The sequence below is a fragment of the Perca fluviatilis genome, chromosome 8 (assembly GCF_010015445.1).
Source record: "Perca fluviatilis chromosome 8, GENO_Pfluv_1.0, whole genome shotgun sequence".
Classification (NCBI taxonomy): domain Eukaryota; kingdom Metazoa; phylum Chordata; class Actinopteri; order Perciformes; family Percidae; genus Perca; species Perca fluviatilis.
This window is the reverse complement of record NC_053119.1, coordinates 20,275,862-20,295,276: the sequence shown is the minus strand read 5'-3', so window position 1 is coordinate 20,295,276 and position 19,415 is coordinate 20,275,862. Positions and strand designations below refer to the sequence as shown.

The 19,415-nt window shown below is 40.4% G+C and overlaps 1 protein-coding gene and 1 long non-coding RNA gene across 7 annotated transcripts; one reads left to right on the top strand and one right to left on the bottom strand.

The window, feature by feature from the left end:
- Nucleotides 1-2,158: 2,158 nt before the first annotated feature.
- On the top strand, nucleotides 2,159-19,400 carry LOC120563518 (1-phosphatidylinositol 4,5-bisphosphate phosphodiesterase zeta-1-like). 4 transcript variants are annotated; one of them, XM_039807722.1, is made up of 12 exons: nucleotides 2,159-2,255; nucleotides 3,324-3,519; nucleotides 5,314-5,515; nucleotides 6,785-6,929; nucleotides 7,231-7,383; nucleotides 8,882-9,067; nucleotides 9,835-9,991; nucleotides 11,010-11,126; nucleotides 13,220-13,392; nucleotides 15,200-15,326; nucleotides 18,785-18,934; nucleotides 19,178-19,400. In XM_039807722.1, exons 2-12 carry the CDS (start codon nucleotides 3,330-3,332, stop codon nucleotides 19,258-19,260), a joined length of 1,683 nt encoding a protein of 560 aa, XP_039663656.1. In that variant the 5' UTR covers nucleotides 2,159-2,255; nucleotides 3,324-3,329; the 3' UTR covers nucleotides 19,261-19,400. The 4 variants fall into 4 exon arrangements, with proteins under 4 accessions (XP_039663656.1, XP_039663657.1, XP_039663655.1 ...); XM_039807723.1 differs by lacking the exon at nucleotides 2,159-2,255 and adding an exon at nucleotides 2,571-2,646; XM_039807721.1 differs by lacking the exon at nucleotides 2,159-2,255 and adding an exon at nucleotides 2,695-2,866.
- LOC120563523 lies at nucleotides 6,556-19,316 on the bottom strand. Of its 3 annotated transcripts, none has more exons than XR_005639974.1 (5): nucleotides 19,163-19,316; nucleotides 18,777-18,924; nucleotides 11,006-11,155; nucleotides 7,243-9,039; nucleotides 6,556-7,139 (listed from the first exon to the last, which is right to left on the bottom strand). It is a non-coding gene; the product is annotated as an uncharacterized LOC120563523 (long non-coding RNA). The 3 variants fall into 3 exon arrangements; XR_005639975.1 differs by having other exon boundaries at nucleotides 10,981-11,142; XR_005639973.1 differs by having other exon boundaries at nucleotides 11,006-11,142.
- Nucleotides 19,401-19,415: the final 15 nt, after the last annotated feature.

Here is a 19,415-nt window from a genome sequence, read left to right as displayed (position 1 = left end):
GAAACATGGTCTGCTCACCACCCCCTTATTCAAGTACAGAGTCACATTTGAAAACTCTGCAGCTCTTCTCATCTTAAACATCTGAACAGGTGCGGTTTTGACTCTGCCTTGCCACAGTATTAAACCGGAGCCCTGGGTTAAAGATAAAACCTTGATCTCTGCTCATCACAATGTGGATTGAAGCAGAGTGATCTGATTTTCCCACAATGAGCAGCAGGGACGGTGCCGCAGCATGCTGGTGCATCTGAGCTCCACATCTATAATATGCATTCCCAGACACACACGCACGCATGCACGCACGCACGCACGCACGCGCACGCACGCACACGCACACGAACACACACACACACACACACACACACACACACACACACACTGCTGATCTTTTATTTACCATCAACCCTTCAATGTGCACAGATGCACACAAGCACAGAAGCAAAAACTGAAAGCTACATACACAAGAGCACACTCTCACAAAAGCACACTCTGCTCCCAGATGAGTCCAACTAACCGACCGTGGAGAGGGAGGTGCAGTGATGCAGAGACAGGGGCCATATACAGGGCTTCATGTTCACTGCCTGGGAATTATCACATCAAACTCATATGCCCAATGGTTCTGACAGGCACAAGTCCGAGCCATTACAGCCTGGTGTAGACAGGAATGACTCTGCTGGACTATGACTAGGCAATGACTATTGTTGTGCACCAGTGATTCACACCACGCCAATAACATTCAGATTTACACAGACAACCAGGGAGGAAGTTCCTGTCAAACGTGCTAAAACAACCAACACAGTATCCGTGGAGATGTTCTCTAAGCTTTACTGACTGTTGCATAGATGAGTTTTCATGATGCGTTCACACTTTCATCCACTGGGGCTTTGACATTTTTGAGAATGTGGACTTTATTCCATGAAATTATTACCATTGAAATCAATCTCTCTCTTTTGCTTTAGATTTGCATGATGTATTCAGACAGCAGCTCAGCGCACCCTGTGGCACTAATACCAGTAATAGGAGATGCCAGTGCTTCAATTTACCATGCTGTTGTAGGAAATCACAAGTAATTTTGACCAGATCACTTGGTGAAATAGAGCACTCACAGAGCTCAAACATCTGCTACACAATCCTTTAAATTGTTTATTATAATATATGTATTTTTAAAGTTTGAATCTGCATTTTTGGAGAATACTTTCATCCTGTCCAGAAATATTAGGGCATTGGACAAAGATGCCTTGTGATTTGGTCAGACTCATGAATTATGGGCATTTCATTTATCATATTCCAGTCGCACCATTTACATAAGAAACAGCATCACATTTTGTAGGATAACTCAGAGTAGATGTGTACAGCTCTCATTTAAATTTGGTAGTAATTACACAGTGCATTTAGGAGTAATAGCAGTTTATATCAAATAGGCCACAGCTGACAACAAAATATCAGAAAACATTATAAGTGATCAAGAGAATCAACAGATTCTAACAGAAGAAGATGCTAACAAGTCTACAGCACATTGTGTATTGGTGCTTTGAGCTAAATGCTAATGTCAGCATGCTAACATGCACATAGTGACAATGTTAACATGCTGATGTTTTAATGGTTTAATGTTTACCATGGTGACCAGCTTAGTTTTGCATGTTAGACAGGAGTCAGGCGCCAAGTAGAGTTTTCAAACGTAAAGCAATCAAACTTCACTGAGATCTGTAAGGTCCTCTTTTTTTTTTTTTTTTGGAACAATCTACAAAACAGGATTGAAAACACAACTTGCATAGTGGAAATAAGGAGTGCACTTAGCCAACTGGATATCTATATATGTTTGATCACTGTGTTATGCTGTATAGGTTTATACTATTAATCATAATAAGATATGATTTATGTGACTATCACAAGTTTGAAAGGGAAAGACTTTTACTCACCCACAGACTTTTCAACAGGCAGGAACATGAAGCAAAAGTTCTATCTTCACATACTCTATTCTGTCTGTATTTTATCACTAAGTCCACTGCTCATGTCTGAAATAATAAGAGGAGACAGTCACAAGGTGAGTTTTAACCCTCTGCCTTATATGATCTTCACTGTTTTCTTTTAACAGGTATCCATAGAATCGGAATGTTTTGTCACTATGGCAACAGCTGTGTTTACTTCCCCAGAAACCTGCTAAAAAATCAGATTGTTTTGAGCGTTTTTCGTACCCAGCTGATATCCTGTTCCTAAATATCTATACTACAGGGACCCAGAGACCATCAGTATCTGAGGTAGGCTGTTGTTTACATGATATTTTATTGAGTTTTCAAGAGTTGCATCTAGCTAATTCCCTCCTCAGTTGCAGTTGTTTACTGGCAAATATCAGTGAAGTAAGAGTAAGAAAGGTTTATCCAAATCTTTATGTTAGATCTTTGGACTTTTCTAGTGTTATCATCCAATCATTAGACGCAATACACCACTTCAAAGGGATCTTCTGGTTTAGATACAGCTGCTGCAACTGCATAAAAGGTTAATGAAGATTATAGCAGAGCTAGTTGCTTTGTGTTGCTCACACTGAGGCAACAGATACAACGGGAGGCCAGCCCACTGCAGGGCACCCAGTGACAACACTGGTTTAGGCATATGTCTGAACTGTCAGGGGCTGCAGAACAGAGATGAAAGGTATGGAGAGGGGGAGAGAGAGAGAGAGAGAGAGAGAGAGATACACACACAAAACCAGGGAAAGTCACAGACACTTTTGTCCCTTGACTGAGAGGGATGACAAGGAGAGGAGAGGGACTAAAATGAGAAAGTCACACAGACGTTGCCTTAGTTTTTGATGGAAGTAAGAGAAAAAGAAAGGAAAGGGAGGTTGCATTGTGAGAGGATGGGAGAACTTTGTGTGAGTGAAGACCCTGACTTCTCTTTTATTGTCTCTCATGCCGAGTTTGAAAAAGTAGTATTTCAACAGTGAGCTCAGGTAAAATCTGGGATGCATCTCTGAGATGACATTTTTATTCACCATTTCCTGTATATTTTTAGAGAGCAAGTGATGTGCTGTGTCTTTGAAACACATACAAGTGTTTAAAATATCTACAAGATGACAACTTAAAAAATTATCTGAAGTTTTATGCTTTAAAAAAGGACCTAAATTCAACACTTTCTTTCTTCTAACACTATCATGACGAATATCCAGCCTTGCGGACAAACACAAGCCTTTAATAAATTATTTGTAGCCACATACTCTTCTCAGAACTGCATGTTGATTTCATAAAAGATGGAAGTTTTACAAAGAAACTTAAGAATAACTTCCCAGGATCGAAGACAAGGGATTAAGAGGCTATACTGATTGTGTGCAGGGCAAGATGAAGAAAAGCAAGGCCCCCTTCTCTAGGAGAGCTGAAATCCAGCATCTGTACCAATGCTACACCTCAGAGCAGACCATTTTGCCTGCCTGCGCCCTCCTCAGGTTCCTCCACAAGGAGCAGATGGAGCTCACAGCAAATGAAGAGATGGCAGAGAGTTTGATTGATAGATATGAGATTGAAGAGACAGGTAAGTGAAGGGAGAGCTGCGTACCACGTCAGGCTGCTTGCTGCTCATCACTATGGGTAAAAAAAAACCATCTACTCTTTACAGACTCAGGCTTTGTCAAGTAATGATGCTAATTTAGTTATAACACAAGTCAAGGCTTAAGCTCCAGTGGTGCAAGGCTGACAAAGTGATTTGCTGTAAGCCCAGGGGCAGGGGGGTTGAAATGACAGAAGGAAAATGGAAGAGTCAGGCACGTCAGTGGACTAGTAGAACAGATGTTGTCTCGGGATCAGTGTACTGCTGGCTAATTCACAGCATCACAAACAGCAAAACAGGGAAAACAACAACAAAAGGCTCACAATTAGTCTGCAGCTTCAACGAAGACTGCAATTGTTTCACTTTATACAGTCTTTCAGTAAGAGAAGGTTTTAAAGAGCAGTTTTTAGCTTCTGTACCTTTCATTATTATACTGTATATTTATTTTTAGCAAATACATTACCTGCATAATTGCACTTTACTTCCATTCTTAATGAAATCTTCAGCAATTTAACCAGAATCTGAAAGTGAACTGAACTGATGAATGTAAAAGCACATCCACAATTTATAATCTCTAGGTTCAGCCATTAGCAGCACGGGAAAACTTTTTTTTTACAGCAGACATTTTGACTTGTCATTGAAGAAAAGGCACATGTGAAACAAATGTAGTTAACGATGGCTCACTTCCATCACGTGTCCCATTAAGCCATGGCAGTGAGCCAGCATGCACAATATTGGACCCTGGAACGAGTTTTTGAATTACACCTGTGTTTTTCCTGCTATGACAAGCCAAGATGTCTGCCGGGAAAATTTTAAGATCAGATTGGTTCTGCGTTCCAATATCCATACTATCATACTAATAAGTATGCTAGAAAAGGATTTAGTATGTCCCAATTAATAGTATGCCAGGAAATACCAGGATGTCCTACTACATTCGGTCAGATTTTGCAGTGTGCAAGTCCTGAGCCCTGAGAGCTGAAGTTTACTTCTCTGCTCTGGTTTGATTGCACACAGTCTTATACCTTTGCATTTTTTTTTTTTTTTTATCATCAAAGAACCAGATGTTTCAATGAAGTTGCTCATCTTTTGGACTGATTATTTAGTTGGACTAGTTTCATAACCACCCCAGAATAAGCGTACTTCATCTTGACTTAAAGTTTAACTAAAGTGTCCTTCACTGCAACTGATATCATAATCCATTATCAAATAATAATAGTAACTCAGTACCTTACATTTTAAGGGGAGCTAGTTTTTAGCTATGCCAGTGACTAGAATATTATCTCAACAACTGTTGGATGGATTGCTATGAAATGTTGTGCCGACATTCATGGTGCTTGCCCAAAGGATAAATTCCAATGACTTCGCTGATCCCGACTTTTCATCTGGCATCATCAGGTCGGTTAATGACCAAATACAAGCCAAACTAATGACATTTATAACTAAGCTAAGCCCAAACTGTGCTTTGTGTTTAGTGCTTATTAGCTAACTTTAACATGCCAATATGCTAAACTGCTCTCATATCTGCTAAACATAGCATGCTATCATTGCATTGTGTCATTGGTGACAACGCTGTGTGCTGCCTAAGTGCAGCCTTACAGAGCCACTAGCATGGCTGTAGACTCTTTTAGTCTTGATATTCATTTGATTTGTTTTAATGTTTTAAAACTAGAAACAGAACTTTTGCTTGAGCTGGCTTTAAACTTCTTTTTTTTGCTTTGAGCTTGGTAGAATAGCCAAGGCTGATTTTGACAGTGACACTGCTCCTTCCTCCTCCAACAGCCAGAGAAAGCAGGTCTATGACATTTGAAGGATTCCTCAGGTACATGGAGTCCAAAGACTGCTGCTTGTTTGACCAGGCCCACACATCTGTGTACCAATACATGGACCAGCCTCTCACCAATTACTTCATCTCCACATCACACAACACCTACCTGACTGGAGATCAGCTAGTAGGAAAGAGCCACCTGGATGCCTATTTTTGGTAGGGACGTACAGCTAATACAGTACAGCTTGTGTTCTTCTTCACATTTTTGAAAACCACTTCCACATGGAAGTGGGAATGATTTTCTGAAGTGCTGCATCATGAAATTATACTTGCAAATTAACCAACTAATCTGCAGAATTTTGTAATAGATCTGCTAATAATGTGGTTCAAGTCAACTGATAATGCCAATTTAAACACTATTTAGCTCTGATACAGATCTAAAACACCCCTCAATACACTTTACTTTCCTTCTAAAGTCTCTCCTACAGACCTACATGCGTGTGTTATCAGGATTCTCTCATTTTATTGACCCACTCATGTGCTGAGGCACAGTGAAACTGCTGTGGTCCCTTTATGGGACAATGGAGGTGATTACAAAAGGGGCTTATGGCAGCAGAAGTGCTGTATTTATGGACCCTGTGAAAGTGCTGAGTTATCCTGGCCGGCTGCTAGAGTGGAACCCTCCAAACCAGTGGCCTGGAAGCTCTGGTTTACTTAGATAATGCAGGAATCATATAGAGAAGACAACAAAGTGGTAGGAGTAGAAATCCCACTAGCTCACAGGTGGGAGGGAGAAGAAAGGAAAATGACCAAATGTATTTGTTGGAGGAAGAAATAAAAGATTAACAAGAGCCTGTATGTTGTGAAAGGCATACATTATAATGTATCACTGAAACTTTTAGTTGTATATGTTCAGAGCTTTAAAAATACTTGGGAACTTAACTGCGTTTTTATAGATAATAATCACATTTTAGAAACTGGAAATAACAAAACAGTTCTGTCAATCAACAATAAACACCATAAGTGTTTAATCGGCTAATAATTTCAGCTGTACTTGTAGGCCTGTATATTGTTGGGTAGTTTAAATTATAATAAAACATCATATTGTGTAAACTACATGTGTTTTGTGTGTGCAAAAATCTTAATTTGTTATTTGTAGAAGTAGAAAGTGGCATTAAAAGAAAGGACTCAAGTAAAGTACAAGTACCTCAAATCTTTACTTAAGTACACTACTTGAGTAATTGTACTTAGTTACATTCCACCACTGGCTGTAAATTATTAGCATGTATTATATACATTATATATAATAATACAGTCATTTTTCACATGTATGGGAGTCGTTGAGATGAACTTGTGCGTGGAAAGGGAATCACTCAGTTTGTGCCTCAATGCTTCACTTGTAATTTCTCACGTGCCACAGCTCAGTGTGTTTGCATGTGTCTCTGTATGCATGCATGCGCTTATGTGTGTATTTGTGTGGCACAGTGCTCTGAGGAAAGGCTGTCGCTGTCTGGAGATTGACTGCTGGGATGGGCCAGATATGGAGCCTGTAGTCTACCATGGCTACACCCTGACCACCAAGATATTCTTTAAGGACGTCATCACCACTGTGGAGCAACATGCCTTCGAGGTAACAGCTTATAGTATGTTACATGACACACATTTCCCGGAGTGGTGCTCCAGGCATCTAACTCAGTGTTCACTCCTGACTCTGTAGCCTCCAGGAGTCCCTGCTTAGCTGCATTTGCTCTAATTAATAGCATCTCTGATCGCAATGCTTTGCATGCAAGTTGTCTTTGATCCAGGCCATTTTCTGTGATGTGTCGGGAGAATTAAGAGCCTGTAGAGAGAGCAGTAGATCCAAGTTGATGCTAATTGTTGGAAATAGGGTTTGAATCATGATTTCTTTTGATGTGATTATTTCTTGACAGGTGTCTGCTTACCCGGTGATCCTGTCATTAGAAAACCATTGCTCCAAGGAGCAGCAGGAGGTCATGGCCCAGTACCTCATCTCAATCTTGGGGGAAAAGCTGCTGAGAACTCCCTTGGATCACCCAACTACTGGAGACCTCCCAAGCCCAAATGTAAGACTCAGAAAGGAGAGAGCTTGACTATCTCCGGTGTAAATCAGAAGAAGAATCTGTGTTGAATGTTAGAGCTGCTGGTGCAGGTAGAGGCATGATAGTGTTTGTATGTATAAGTCCTCATCGCCTGCCATAGCAAAGAAAAACAACGAGAAAATAAGACCTTTTGGTCATCACGGAGGGCCTCATTAGTTTCTTTCTGAGGCTCCCTTTGCCTCTCTCCTCCACTGGGATGCAGGGGTTAATGGACAAGCCTCTTTAGTCTCTCAGAGATTTGCAAAATCAAATGTGATGTGGTTGATCCTGTGAAGTGTCCATCATTTTAAGCACGCTGAGGCACTTGAGCTGATAGTTAATTTAGATTACCCTGTTTGGATTCTGGACTCTCCAATGAAAGCATCTGCTTCAACCCATGACTGAGCGACTGGCCTGAAAGATGCCGGCACAGTCGCTCCAGTCTATTGAATATCACGAGGAGGATGAAGGTTTCTTTGCTGCCTCTGACTTCTACTGCTTTGGGATTTACTGCAAGACATGAGTTGTGTTTTATCCTGAGTGTGCATATAAGATTTTCTTCCCCATATCGTTCTTTATATTTATGACTCAGGAAGAGGGGGCTTAGATAGGAGCCTCAGCACTAATGGTTTCATCTTGACTATTTAACCCCCAGCAACTTGAACACTGAATCAGTGTTCGTGTGTCACATTCAAGCAGCTTTACACCCAAGTTACCATCCAATTATGCAAGTGTAACCAATGTGCGATTCTCAGAACTGTTCATCACCTTATACTCTACTCTGACCACTTAGATTAAAGGTTTTACATCTACTTTATTCTATTTTTACCATAAACATGGGTAAAATGATATCCTAAATTACAAAAGTACATACAAAAATTAAAGAGTGCAGTGCCAAAGGAAGCGCTGAAGCTTATAATTTTCATACTATATGGACTCTTATGGGTTGTTAATGTTAGCAGATCTATAATTATTTTGCATATTTTGCTTGTGCAGACAGTGAAGCTGACATAGTGACTTTCTGCCATGTGGCTTACCATTTAACTGCTTTCAAGTCCATACCATAATGTTGTTGTTTTTTTTTACTTTAAGCATATTGCTGCTCATCTGCATAAAGATACCTAGTACAAACAGATTTTGGAGCCAGGGCGGTGAAATGTAGCAACATATGTGTGATTCAGTGATTCAGTACACCTGCTGCTTTCTGCTCCTTTATCCTACCAAACTTGGCTGTGTGTATGCACTGATGTGGATGAGGCTACTGAGTGACTCAGCATCTTTCTGACAAATCTGAGAGGGGGTGGTTTGTGCAAATCAAATGTTTTGATTTGATGGTTTGTTTCCTAAGTTTAAGTTGACTGACTGATACAACTGTGTGATGGTGCGAAGCGAATATAGGTTCCCATGATTAAGGTTACCTTTGCATGTTTGCACGTTGCATGTGTGAATTCATACTGTATATGTGTATTTGTGGGGATGCCAGGACCTGAAGTATAAGATCCTCATCAAGAATAAAAAGATAAAGCCTCCCATTAAGACGGAGGATGCAGCAGGGACACAGGCAGAGGAGAGTGTAGATGAGGGAGAGGATGATGAGGAGGATGATGAGGAGGATGAGGATCAGCAAACCAAAGCAAAGTTCTGGTCAAAGGCAGGGTCAAAGACAAAAGTAAGTCAGTTAGATTTAAGAACAGATTTCTTAAAAAAATAGAGACAGATATAGACTGTTTGTGTACTGTACACATATAGTTGGATGTACACTACAACCATAAGATATAACCATAAATAATACCATAAATTTGAACACATTACTCCGGTACTCAAATTACTTCATTGGCTCCCGGTACAATACAAAATCACTTTCAAAATCCTGCTAATAATCTATAAAGCACTTAATAGGTTGCTCACTGATCAAAACCCCATTAGGCCTCTCAGGTCATCAGGCCTTCTAGATTTTACCCAGAATAAGATCCAGGTCCAATGAGGGGTGATGACACAGAGCCTGATGACCTGAGATCCATCACAACTGTGTCCACATTCAGAAGCAAAATCAAAACCTTGTTATTCTCTCAGGCATTTGCTCAATTACAGTGTGTGTGTGTGTGTGTGTGTGTGTGTGTGTGTGTGTGTGTGTGTGTGTGTGTGTGTGTGTGTGTGTGTGTATTAATTTGTATGGTCGCCCCCTATGTTTTGCTATGTTGATGCTTATATTGTATTCTTATTTCTATTCATGCTTTGTTTTAATGTTTATGCCGTTTTTAATGTAAAGCACTTTGGCTTTGCATGTAATAAAAGGTACTATATAAATGAAATTGCCATTGCTATAAGATGATACAAGGTAAAACTTTATCGTTTGGAATTTCAACACTATTTGTTGCAATTTGGTGAGTGCTGTCTTTGGTTTGTCTTCCTCTCTACCCTAAATGTAACACATAGAAGAAGAAGGTGGCGGTGGCAGAGGCTTTATCTGACCTGGTCGTATACACCAGGTCTGTTAAGTTCATCAGCTTCAGTCATTCCAAGGACAATCAGAACTACTACGAGAACACATCAATGGCAGAGAAGAAAGCTCGCAAGCTAGCCAAAGCCTCAGGTAAAATGTTATTGATAGAGTTGAAACTATGGGAAGAGAAAAGGGAAGCCTGATTCTGAAGTAATAAAGACTATATACAATCAATTGCAAATATTACAAAATGTAATTCTGATGAGACCAGCAGATTCACATTATTTACAATCGCATTGAGGTCAAAGAAGTCTCTGTAGGTCCTTTTTGGACAAGAAATGCAATTATATCTGGTGCCATAAACCTCCATAATAACGAAAGCATATTGAACATGACATATACGACATAGGGGAGTACTTTATAGGGAATAAAGCACAACAGCACAAGCCCAGAAATATGCCTTATACTCTCACTGTTGGGGAAGTGGAAAGAGCCCACAGAGGTTTGAATCAACTGATAATCAGTTAAACTGTCATTGTGCTGCTGTGCGGCAGTATATTGGAGAAACAGAGTGATGTAGAGAAATGAAATCTTCTTCTGCTGAGGAGTAGTGACACTTTTCAGACACACAGCTACATTATGAGCTGGTTGGCTTGGCTGGCAGCGACCAGGAATAGTCTTGGCTATGCTGGAGCTGTAAAAATTGTGTAGTCTCTTGTCATCCTAAAGCCCTGCAGGGAAACTACAGACTGGAGCTTTTTAGTCTATCCAGAATGAGCATAATTATACAGGCTTCAAACCTTAATCAGGACAAATGGTCTCCACCTTTTCAGGTATTCTCTTAAAAATCTATTTGACATAATGCTAAAATAACAAATACATTGGTAAATATTACTCATAAGATCCTATATCAATTCATGTTTTTAATAAAAGCAAATCATCAATAAAAAAAACCAACTGATGATCAACTGAATCATATCTGTAATGTCTAGAACATAGAAAAGTGAATTTTTTTATAACTGATACTATTAAAAAGTGGCCATGTCCCTGTAGATAAACCTCACTGCTTTCCTGGATCACTGCATCACACAGCCATTGTGACCAAATAGAATCAGTGTATGTCAGAGGAGACATTTGACCTGTAAGTGTTGTGCGTTTTCTCACTCAGGTGCAGACTTTGTTCAGCACAACCAGAAGTTCCTCAGCAGGATTTACCCAGCAGGCTCGAGGACGTCTTCTTCCAACTACAACCCTCAGGAGTTTTGGAATGTTGGCTCACAGCTCGGTGAGTCGGAGAGGGCCTGCACACATAAGCTATGCAGTAAAAGTTCATACATATACCCACATGCATCCACATTAATTTTATAACTTAGCAAACCAAGCTGATCACATCTTTTGTTGAATAGTAACAAATTTCCAAACTCTTTGATGTGATTACATACAAGTGCATGCAGTGTTTATCTAATATGCAGTAATGGAGTCATGGAAACGTTTATAAAGTAAAATATATAAGGGTTATGAAATACAAGGGTAATAAAATGTTGCTAAGATTATTTGTACTTATGTTTGTAGTTTGGTCAAGAAGAAACCCTGAAAACATAAATGCAAAAAAAGACTTGCAGAGAATGTCTTTAATTCCTTTATGTCAGCAGTACACACACACACACACACACACACACACACACACACACACACACACACACACACACACACACACACACACACACACACACACACACACACACACACACACACACACACACACACACACACACACACACACACACACACACACACACACACACACACACACGAAACTCAGATTGCCAGACTTCTAAGGGAACAACCTGTCCAAGTGTCCTGTCGATTAGCAGTGAAAAGAACATTTCATTCCAGTCCACACCCTGACCACCTCATCTGTGTTTTCCCCAGAGCACGTCCTCTCCTGGCCCTTATCACACCTTTTTTTTCCCCCAATCCATTTGCACCCCACTAAATGTTATTTTTTCTTCTATTTAAACTACTTCCTTGTCTGGGTCACAGTTATTTATTTTTTTTCCCCATCATCATTTCTTCGAATCAAGCATGAGCATTGGGCTTGACTGCATATCACGTATATCGCTCCTGAGAGCAAATATGCTTAAAAAAATATCTTTACATAAAAGCTTTACATCCTCACGCCTTCTGATAATGCGCGATTACCCACGGACTTAAAGTCACAATGCAGACCCGTCTGGCACTGTCTTGGCCGATGTGCCTGTCACTTCACCTCATCTGTCTCCATCGCTCAGTCAGCCACTGATTCTGACACAAAGCCCTGCTGATCACTGAGCAGAATGTCTACGTGCTTCGATGGCAGCTGTGCAGATGGTGAGCGTCACTTTTCACTTTTCTCTCGTTACAGGAGACTGCGGTACAAAAGCAGCAGCCTAGATGGATCAATTACAGTTAGATGAACAGCCCTTTCACTGGGACCCTAAGACATACACCTATATAAAAAGATGCATTGCAGTGTGTTCGTTAGGACAAAATTAAAAGGTCTTTATTATGTACTTATGCTATTGCAGACTCACTGGTTTTCACAGTTCAGCCCAGCTGAGATATAGCTCAAAACGGTGAGCAGAATTACATCAGCTGCTTTCTTTATCTGACAATCTATTCACACGTCTGAAATGGGTCATCACTGTAGACATATGCAGCACACATGCCACCACAGAGCTTTGCACTGCAGAAAACCTACTACAAATGCACTTATTGCACAGTTGGTGATTTTATAGGTGTCCCTGATGCAATGTATGCTATTGTTGGGGAAACATTTTAAGTTGTTGTATAATTTAGCTCTTTCCTGCAGAATGAACAAGAGTCAGTAAACAGAAGATATGCATGAGATCATCTCATGTTGGCTGCTCCTTTTATATAAACATGCTTTAGGCATCCTCAATTTTGTTCCTATTAAAAATGTTTTAGTTGTACCAAGAGGCGAAACTCTATAGAACGTTTTGTTGCGTTCAGTCCAAGATGGCGGAGCTGTACTCTTTAGACCTAAACGCACCAATGACCGAGCTGCAGCTTACAATGGAAAGTTCTAAAGAGTGCAGCTCCGCCATCTTGGACTGAACGCAACACAACGTTCTATAGAGTTTCGCCTCTTGGTACTTCTATACTCTTTGATTGTTCTGTAGCTCCTTGTTTTCATAGTTCCAACCACAGATATAAAACAATAGATAGGACACCACTTGGCGGCCATCTTACCAGGGTTAAGTTTAAGGGTTAGAATTGCTTCAATTGGAACCAATGGGGAAAGAGACTCATGTTGTCTTTATATTATATTATTGTTCTATATCTATGGTTCCAACATTGTCCCGTCATGTTTTGCAGTGGCTCTCAATTTCCAGTCTCTGGGATTGCCTATGGACCTTAATGATGGCCGCTTCCAGGACAACGGCGGCTGTGGATACGTCCTGAAGCCGGCAGTGCTCATGTCCAGTCAGAGGAGCTTTGATCCCGGCTGCAGCCAGCACGGCCACAAACCCACACACCTGCTGCTAAAGGTACAGCTATGGAGCACTGAACGCTGAATAATCCACTCAGGGTGGATTTATGGATTAAGGTGTAACGTTACAGGACTGTGTGTGTGTGTGTGTGTGTGTGTGTGTGTGTCTGCCTATCCATCGCAATATAGAGATTGTGTAGCAGAGCTTATCTTACTCTTAGTCACCAGATAAATGCTTTCCTACCAGATGCTGTGAACCAACAATAATGTAAATCTCCCTGAGAGCGTCTCCGTTTATTAAATTATATCTTTCAGAATATAAAAAGGGAAAGAAGAGAGAGGGGTGATCTAATGCAATCAGACCCAGGGTCCAATTAATAAATCATCCCTTTTCCATTATTTTAAGTATGTTATGGGACGGTAATAGCAGCACTTGTAATGCACTGTATCTAAGCTACATGGGAAAGGATGAATGAAGCTGTAGAGAACAGTCACATCAAGTCACATCTCTTTAGTGTGCCATCAGGACAACTGTCACACACTAATTCTTCTAAGTCCAATTACAGAAATACAACGGTTTGCTCTTCTGTAGCACATAATGGTGGGACTCAGAGATATGTGAAGCTTTGTTCTGCAAGGACAATATGTGGAATTTCCTGGGATCACATGGGACTCATACAGACTTACTGCAAAGGAGGTAGACGAGGGAACATCATTGTTTCTCTGCCAGAATCAGTCTTCTGAACAGCTATGAATCATAATAAAAAAACTCCCTCTATAAGGGTCGGTTCAGCCAAATTATTACAATAACTGACCTGTGGACCTCAGTCAATATTGTAGCTGTTCTAAATGTAACCTGTTAAAGCTGTTGCTTTAAAGTCCTATCACAGAGTATTTCTATAATTCTTGGTTTAGCTGGTTTCTGATTAAGGAAATAAATCTTGATCACTTACTCAGGATGCATAGACTCTCACGAGTTAAACAAAAGCACATCAGACATTTCTGTCTTCTAAGAAGACACACACACACACACACACACACACACACACACACACACACACACACACACACACACACACACACACACACACACACACACACACACACACACACACACACACACACACACACACACACACACACACACACACACACACACACACACACACACACCTCGCGTTTGGATGCCCTGGGAGAAACCATACCTTAATATTTATTCACATCATCATTCTGTATTATTTGATCACTTCAGGGAAAATCCTGCAATCTTGACTCAGCTTTCAACTCGGTGGAAATCAGAGTCATGAGTAGCATTCAGTGGTGTAACATAGGGTCATAAATTATTCATCTGCTCAGGAAAACAATATTTCCCCTTGAGATCTCATTTAGCATAATACTGTCAACGACAAGCAATGCTCTGTTTTTCAATAGCAAATCTTTATGAATAGTGTTCAAACTGTAATCTATACGCTCACAAGTATGGACCTTTGTAACTATGAATGAGAATAATGCAGGGTGTTTTGTAGCGGGACTTTAGAAAAGAAAAGGGACTTTAATTTTGAGCCCAGACACCGTAAAGCTCCATCAGTGCCAAGCGGGGCATGTCGTGATAAGTACATGCAGGTTTGTCTTTGATCAGAGCTGGGGAAGGGAAGGCTCCTTGTGAGACGACTGCAGATAAGCCCGCCTCTCTCCAGACTAGTGTAATTACAGCCCTCTTCTGCGCTCTTCTTTTCTCTACTCTTACTGGCTCTCCTGTTTTCTCTTCTCTTTTATATTTACCATTTATCCCTGATCAACTACATTCTCATACACCCCCTATCTATGTGACCATCCACTCTGCATATCTGTGTGTCTATCTACAGGTGATCAGTGGGTCCAACCTACCCATCTCCAGGAGTGGCAAAGCTCTGGACCCCTTTGTCAGAGTGGAGATGCATGGGATTGCATCTGACTCCCACAGGAAAAACACACATACTGTGAAAAACAACTGTAAGTACTGCAAGACCAACTGTATGTGGCCTTGTTGGGACATCTCAAGACACAGCTTGACTGGCCCAGCTTTACTTTTATCAATCCAAGATGCATTTTGTCAGCAGTGTTTAACTTTTAATTTTCTAGAAATTAAGAATTACAATTATTATTAAAATATAAATTCTTAATTATTTTATCAGAAGGTTATGAGTTTTGTGGGCTCTATATTTGTTCTTTCTGAATTTGGGCATTGTGAGTAAAAAAAAACAGACGAGTCTTCAGCCATGCTAGCAGCTCTGGTTTTATACTAACAAATGCAGATACAAATGACATCTGAGAACATGCCAAGTACCTGCATACTGTACGGAAATGTAAACCTTCAAGTAAAAACATGAAAACCACCTAAACTGGAGGAGTTGTCTATGACAGCAGTATTTCGTGGTTTCTGTGGGGGTTTTTTTCTCTTCCTTTTAAATCTATTTCCCAGTAAGCTGCTGTTGGGCTAGAAATGTGCTGATAAAATGTAGAAGTGGATTTCCTTTGAAGATAAGTCTGTCATGCACTAGTTCTATGACTGGAAACATGGAGCTGACAGTCAGTGCATACAGGATGAAGTGTTACAGTGAGTTTAAGCATCAGTTGGATCCTCATACATACTGTACTAGGGGTGGAAAAAAAACAAAAAGAAAAAAATGGAAAATCGTATGTATCGTGATTTTTTGCAACAATTTTTAGAATAGATTCTTTTCCCCTAGAATCGATATTTTTATTTTTTTATTTTTTTTAACCAATGAGTCACCTAAATATTTTCTGGTTATACAGTACCGTCGACGGTGACTACATCATATCTGTTTCCAGCAAAACAGAGCGAATGCAGAAAATACATGTTACGTACTTCTTTACAAATTACAAATGAAATAAATGTCAGACTGACTGACTGACGGGTCTGATGGGCCTTCTTTTTAGATAACAATTAGATTTTAGAAATGTCTCATGATATATTGTCTCTAGACGTGTATATTCAACTTTGGTTTTTTGTTAAAGAAGGATAAGAAAATCGCAATACTCAATACTATCGAATCACAATACTTCTAGAATCGCAATGAATGAAAATATATCGTGAAAGAATCCAATCGGGACAAAAGCCTATCATCCCAGCACTAATACATACACACATATTTTTTTGTGTTCAGAATTATGACTATGCCACATCACCAACATTCATAATGACTAGTTCTAGTTTATTATTGTTTATAATGAAAAATATGAAAATGACTGTTTGGCTCTTAAATGTACTGCCCAAAACGGTCATCAGGAAGTTAATCCCACAGCTGTCAGTGTTTTTGACAGACTTCTCATATTTCAGCTGGTGTTCACCACGGAACATACTTAAACAATAGCCTATGTCGCATTTGGCTTGGAGCTTTAATTTTTTTTTTTTAAATGGCACATGAAAATGAACTTAATATCAAGACATAACATTGATAGGATACGACACTGTATTGCTGCTGCTGAGATGAGACAAGGAGGGAGAGAAGGAGAGAGAGAGAGAGAGAGAGAGAGAGAGAGAGAGAGAGAGAGAGAGAGAGAGTGGGAGTGATAGTATGAGTCCTGGAGGGCGCAGAGCACTTATGCATTGGCATAAATCATAAAATCATTTCACACTATCAAACAGATAAGGTCACTGGTGAATACAAATTAATGGTGGCATGTTAGCACCGTCATTGTGAGCATGTTAGCATGTGGGTCTAAGCACCAAGTGCAGCCTCACATGTCCGCTAGCATGGCTGTGGACTCTTGGTCTTGTTTAACAATAAGCAAAATAAATAAATAAATGAGTTTTTCCATAGCAGAACCTTTCTATTGGTTCTGGTGAACAGAACCTCCTTCTGTTTGTCCTCTGCTTCACAGCACCGTGTCTAAAGAAATATCCCTTCTCTAGACAAGTTCTTGTAGAAAGGCTTTCTCCCATCTAGCGGTTAAATTGTATATGACAACCAACTGAATATTACTTTCTAGCCCCCCCCCCCCATTCCGAGAGCATTTTAACTCCTACGGTGGCCGTATTATTCCAAGTAGTACGACTTTGTCCGTGAGTGTTCCTTCCAGTGTAATAATAGTTTTACGTTATTTTGGTACCATTTCATTGCTAACATCCGCTATCAGGTTCCCAAACATATGGAAGCTAAGGTTAGTCAAGTATCAGTGCTATCGTTATTCTGTATATTGTACGAGATTAATAGTGTAAGGCAATGTTTACAGCATAGGAGAGAAGCAACGGAGGTTTGAGTTTTTAATATATTTCTCTGAGCAGTATGAACCATCATGTCTAAGAAACCGAAATTAGCTCTTAGTCTCTCCGTTGTTTACACACAGCTGTTCTAGCTGTAGCTAGTCTGTGTTACAGCTGCACATGACACGAGTTGTCTGGCAGGGAAATCACGACACATATGATTACGTTTATGTTAAGGTATACAATCCTTTTTCATCATTGACGCAAGGAAAAGTATCTCCTAGATGTCGTTCTAGCGTTATGCACAACCATGCTATAGTTAGTCAAGCAACTATAAAACTTTGAATTTACAGAATTACCTTTTGAGAAGAAAGCAGGCGTCTCTTTAAAAATCCTTGCTCCTTATGAGCTCTTTCCATCTTGGAAAAGCCACTCCAATATTAATTTTGGTCTTGTTGCTTTGCCTGTCGCGTTGTCGTTTTAATTCTCTTTTTAACTTCCTTGGCAACTCCGTTATCTTCTCCCCCTCCCTCCCTGGCATTTGTCATGGAGCCACTGAGTTTAAAAACGCTAAAGGCGGAGGTATGTCCCTCTTTGGCTAATGTATTTTAAAGATGGAGGCGCAACATGGCGACCGTCTGAATGGCAGATTCTACACGTACGAGAATACTTTGATTAGTTGGTGGAAGTAATTACACATGAATGAGCACATTTGTGAAAGAACAACTTTTTTTTTGTTGCTAAGAATCAACTCAAAAAATGACACAATGGAGCTTTAGCTTTTTAAACATGCAATAACAGATTTTTGGGGGCAGCAGAAACAAGCTGCAACACAATACTGAAATGTTATTGCCCTATAAAGTTGATATGGCAAACAGGGAGCAACATTAGCATTCATTTGGAGTTGTGTTTCACCAGGTGAATGGGAGTCCAATATTCAATCTCTTTTGGCTCTGTTTTTGGTCTCTGCCAACTCAGCAGAAAAATATCTGTCTGTTTAGCTGCTAAATGCTCCACTATGTTTATTAGCTAGTTGCTAACTTGGTCTGTTTGGTGCTGAACGTACAGTGGATATTTAAGAGCGTTTTTACTGTAAACAGCTGCCTGCAGCTATGAGACAGATGAGAGTGAGCCAAAGCAGTAAAGTAAAAACAATTAGTTAAAAGATGCTAAACGCTTAAAAAAATTGATTATAGTGGCTTTAACTAAACCTATTGATGCTTATTGATTCTTACCATTACAGCTCTGAGTCCTCACTGGGATGCTGACATGAACTTCAGCATCAGCGTCCCTGAGCTCTGCCTCATCCGCTTCTGTGTCCGAGAGCAGACCGGCCTCCTCAGCAGTGAATTTGTGGGCCAGTACACCCTGCCCTTCACCAGCCTGAAGAAAGGTAAGCCACAGAGGCAGAAAGAGCGAGAGAGGGTGGGGGGTTGGGATCAGACAAAGAGCTAAATTACATGAGGTGACATTGTGTGACCATCATTGTATTTCCCTTCATTCAGCGTCAGCATAACTGAAGGTCGGTCTGTGCTCTGTGCTTGAGTTTATACGTAAATGCTTCTGTGTATTTATTTGATGCTTGTGTATTTAGCAGCTATACATTTCTTTTTACGCCCACCTTCTGCACCTCCAGGCTACCGCTGGGTGCCTCTCCGGTCCCGAGACGGATGCAGCCTGGATCCAGCCTCCCTCTTCGTCTTTGTTTGGTATTCCTAAAAACAGCTCTCCATATCTCTCACACACACACACACACACACACACACACACACACACACACACACACACACACACACACACACACACACACACACACACACACACACACACACACACACACACACACACACACACACACACACACACACACACAC

Coding starts and splice junctions, on each gene's coding strand:
- LOC120563518 (XM_039807721.1), top strand. CDS start 2,804: ATGGAAGTAAGAGAAAAAGAAAGGAAAGGGAGGTTGCATTGTGAGAGG. Junction 3,520..5,313: donor ATATGAGATTGAAGAGACAG/GTAAGTGAAGGG, acceptor CTCCTCCAACAG/CCAGAGAAAGCAGGTCTATG. Junction 7,384..8,881: donor GAGACCTCCCAAGCCCAAAT/GTAAGACTCAGA, acceptor TGGGGATGCCAG/GACCTGAAGTATAAGATCCT.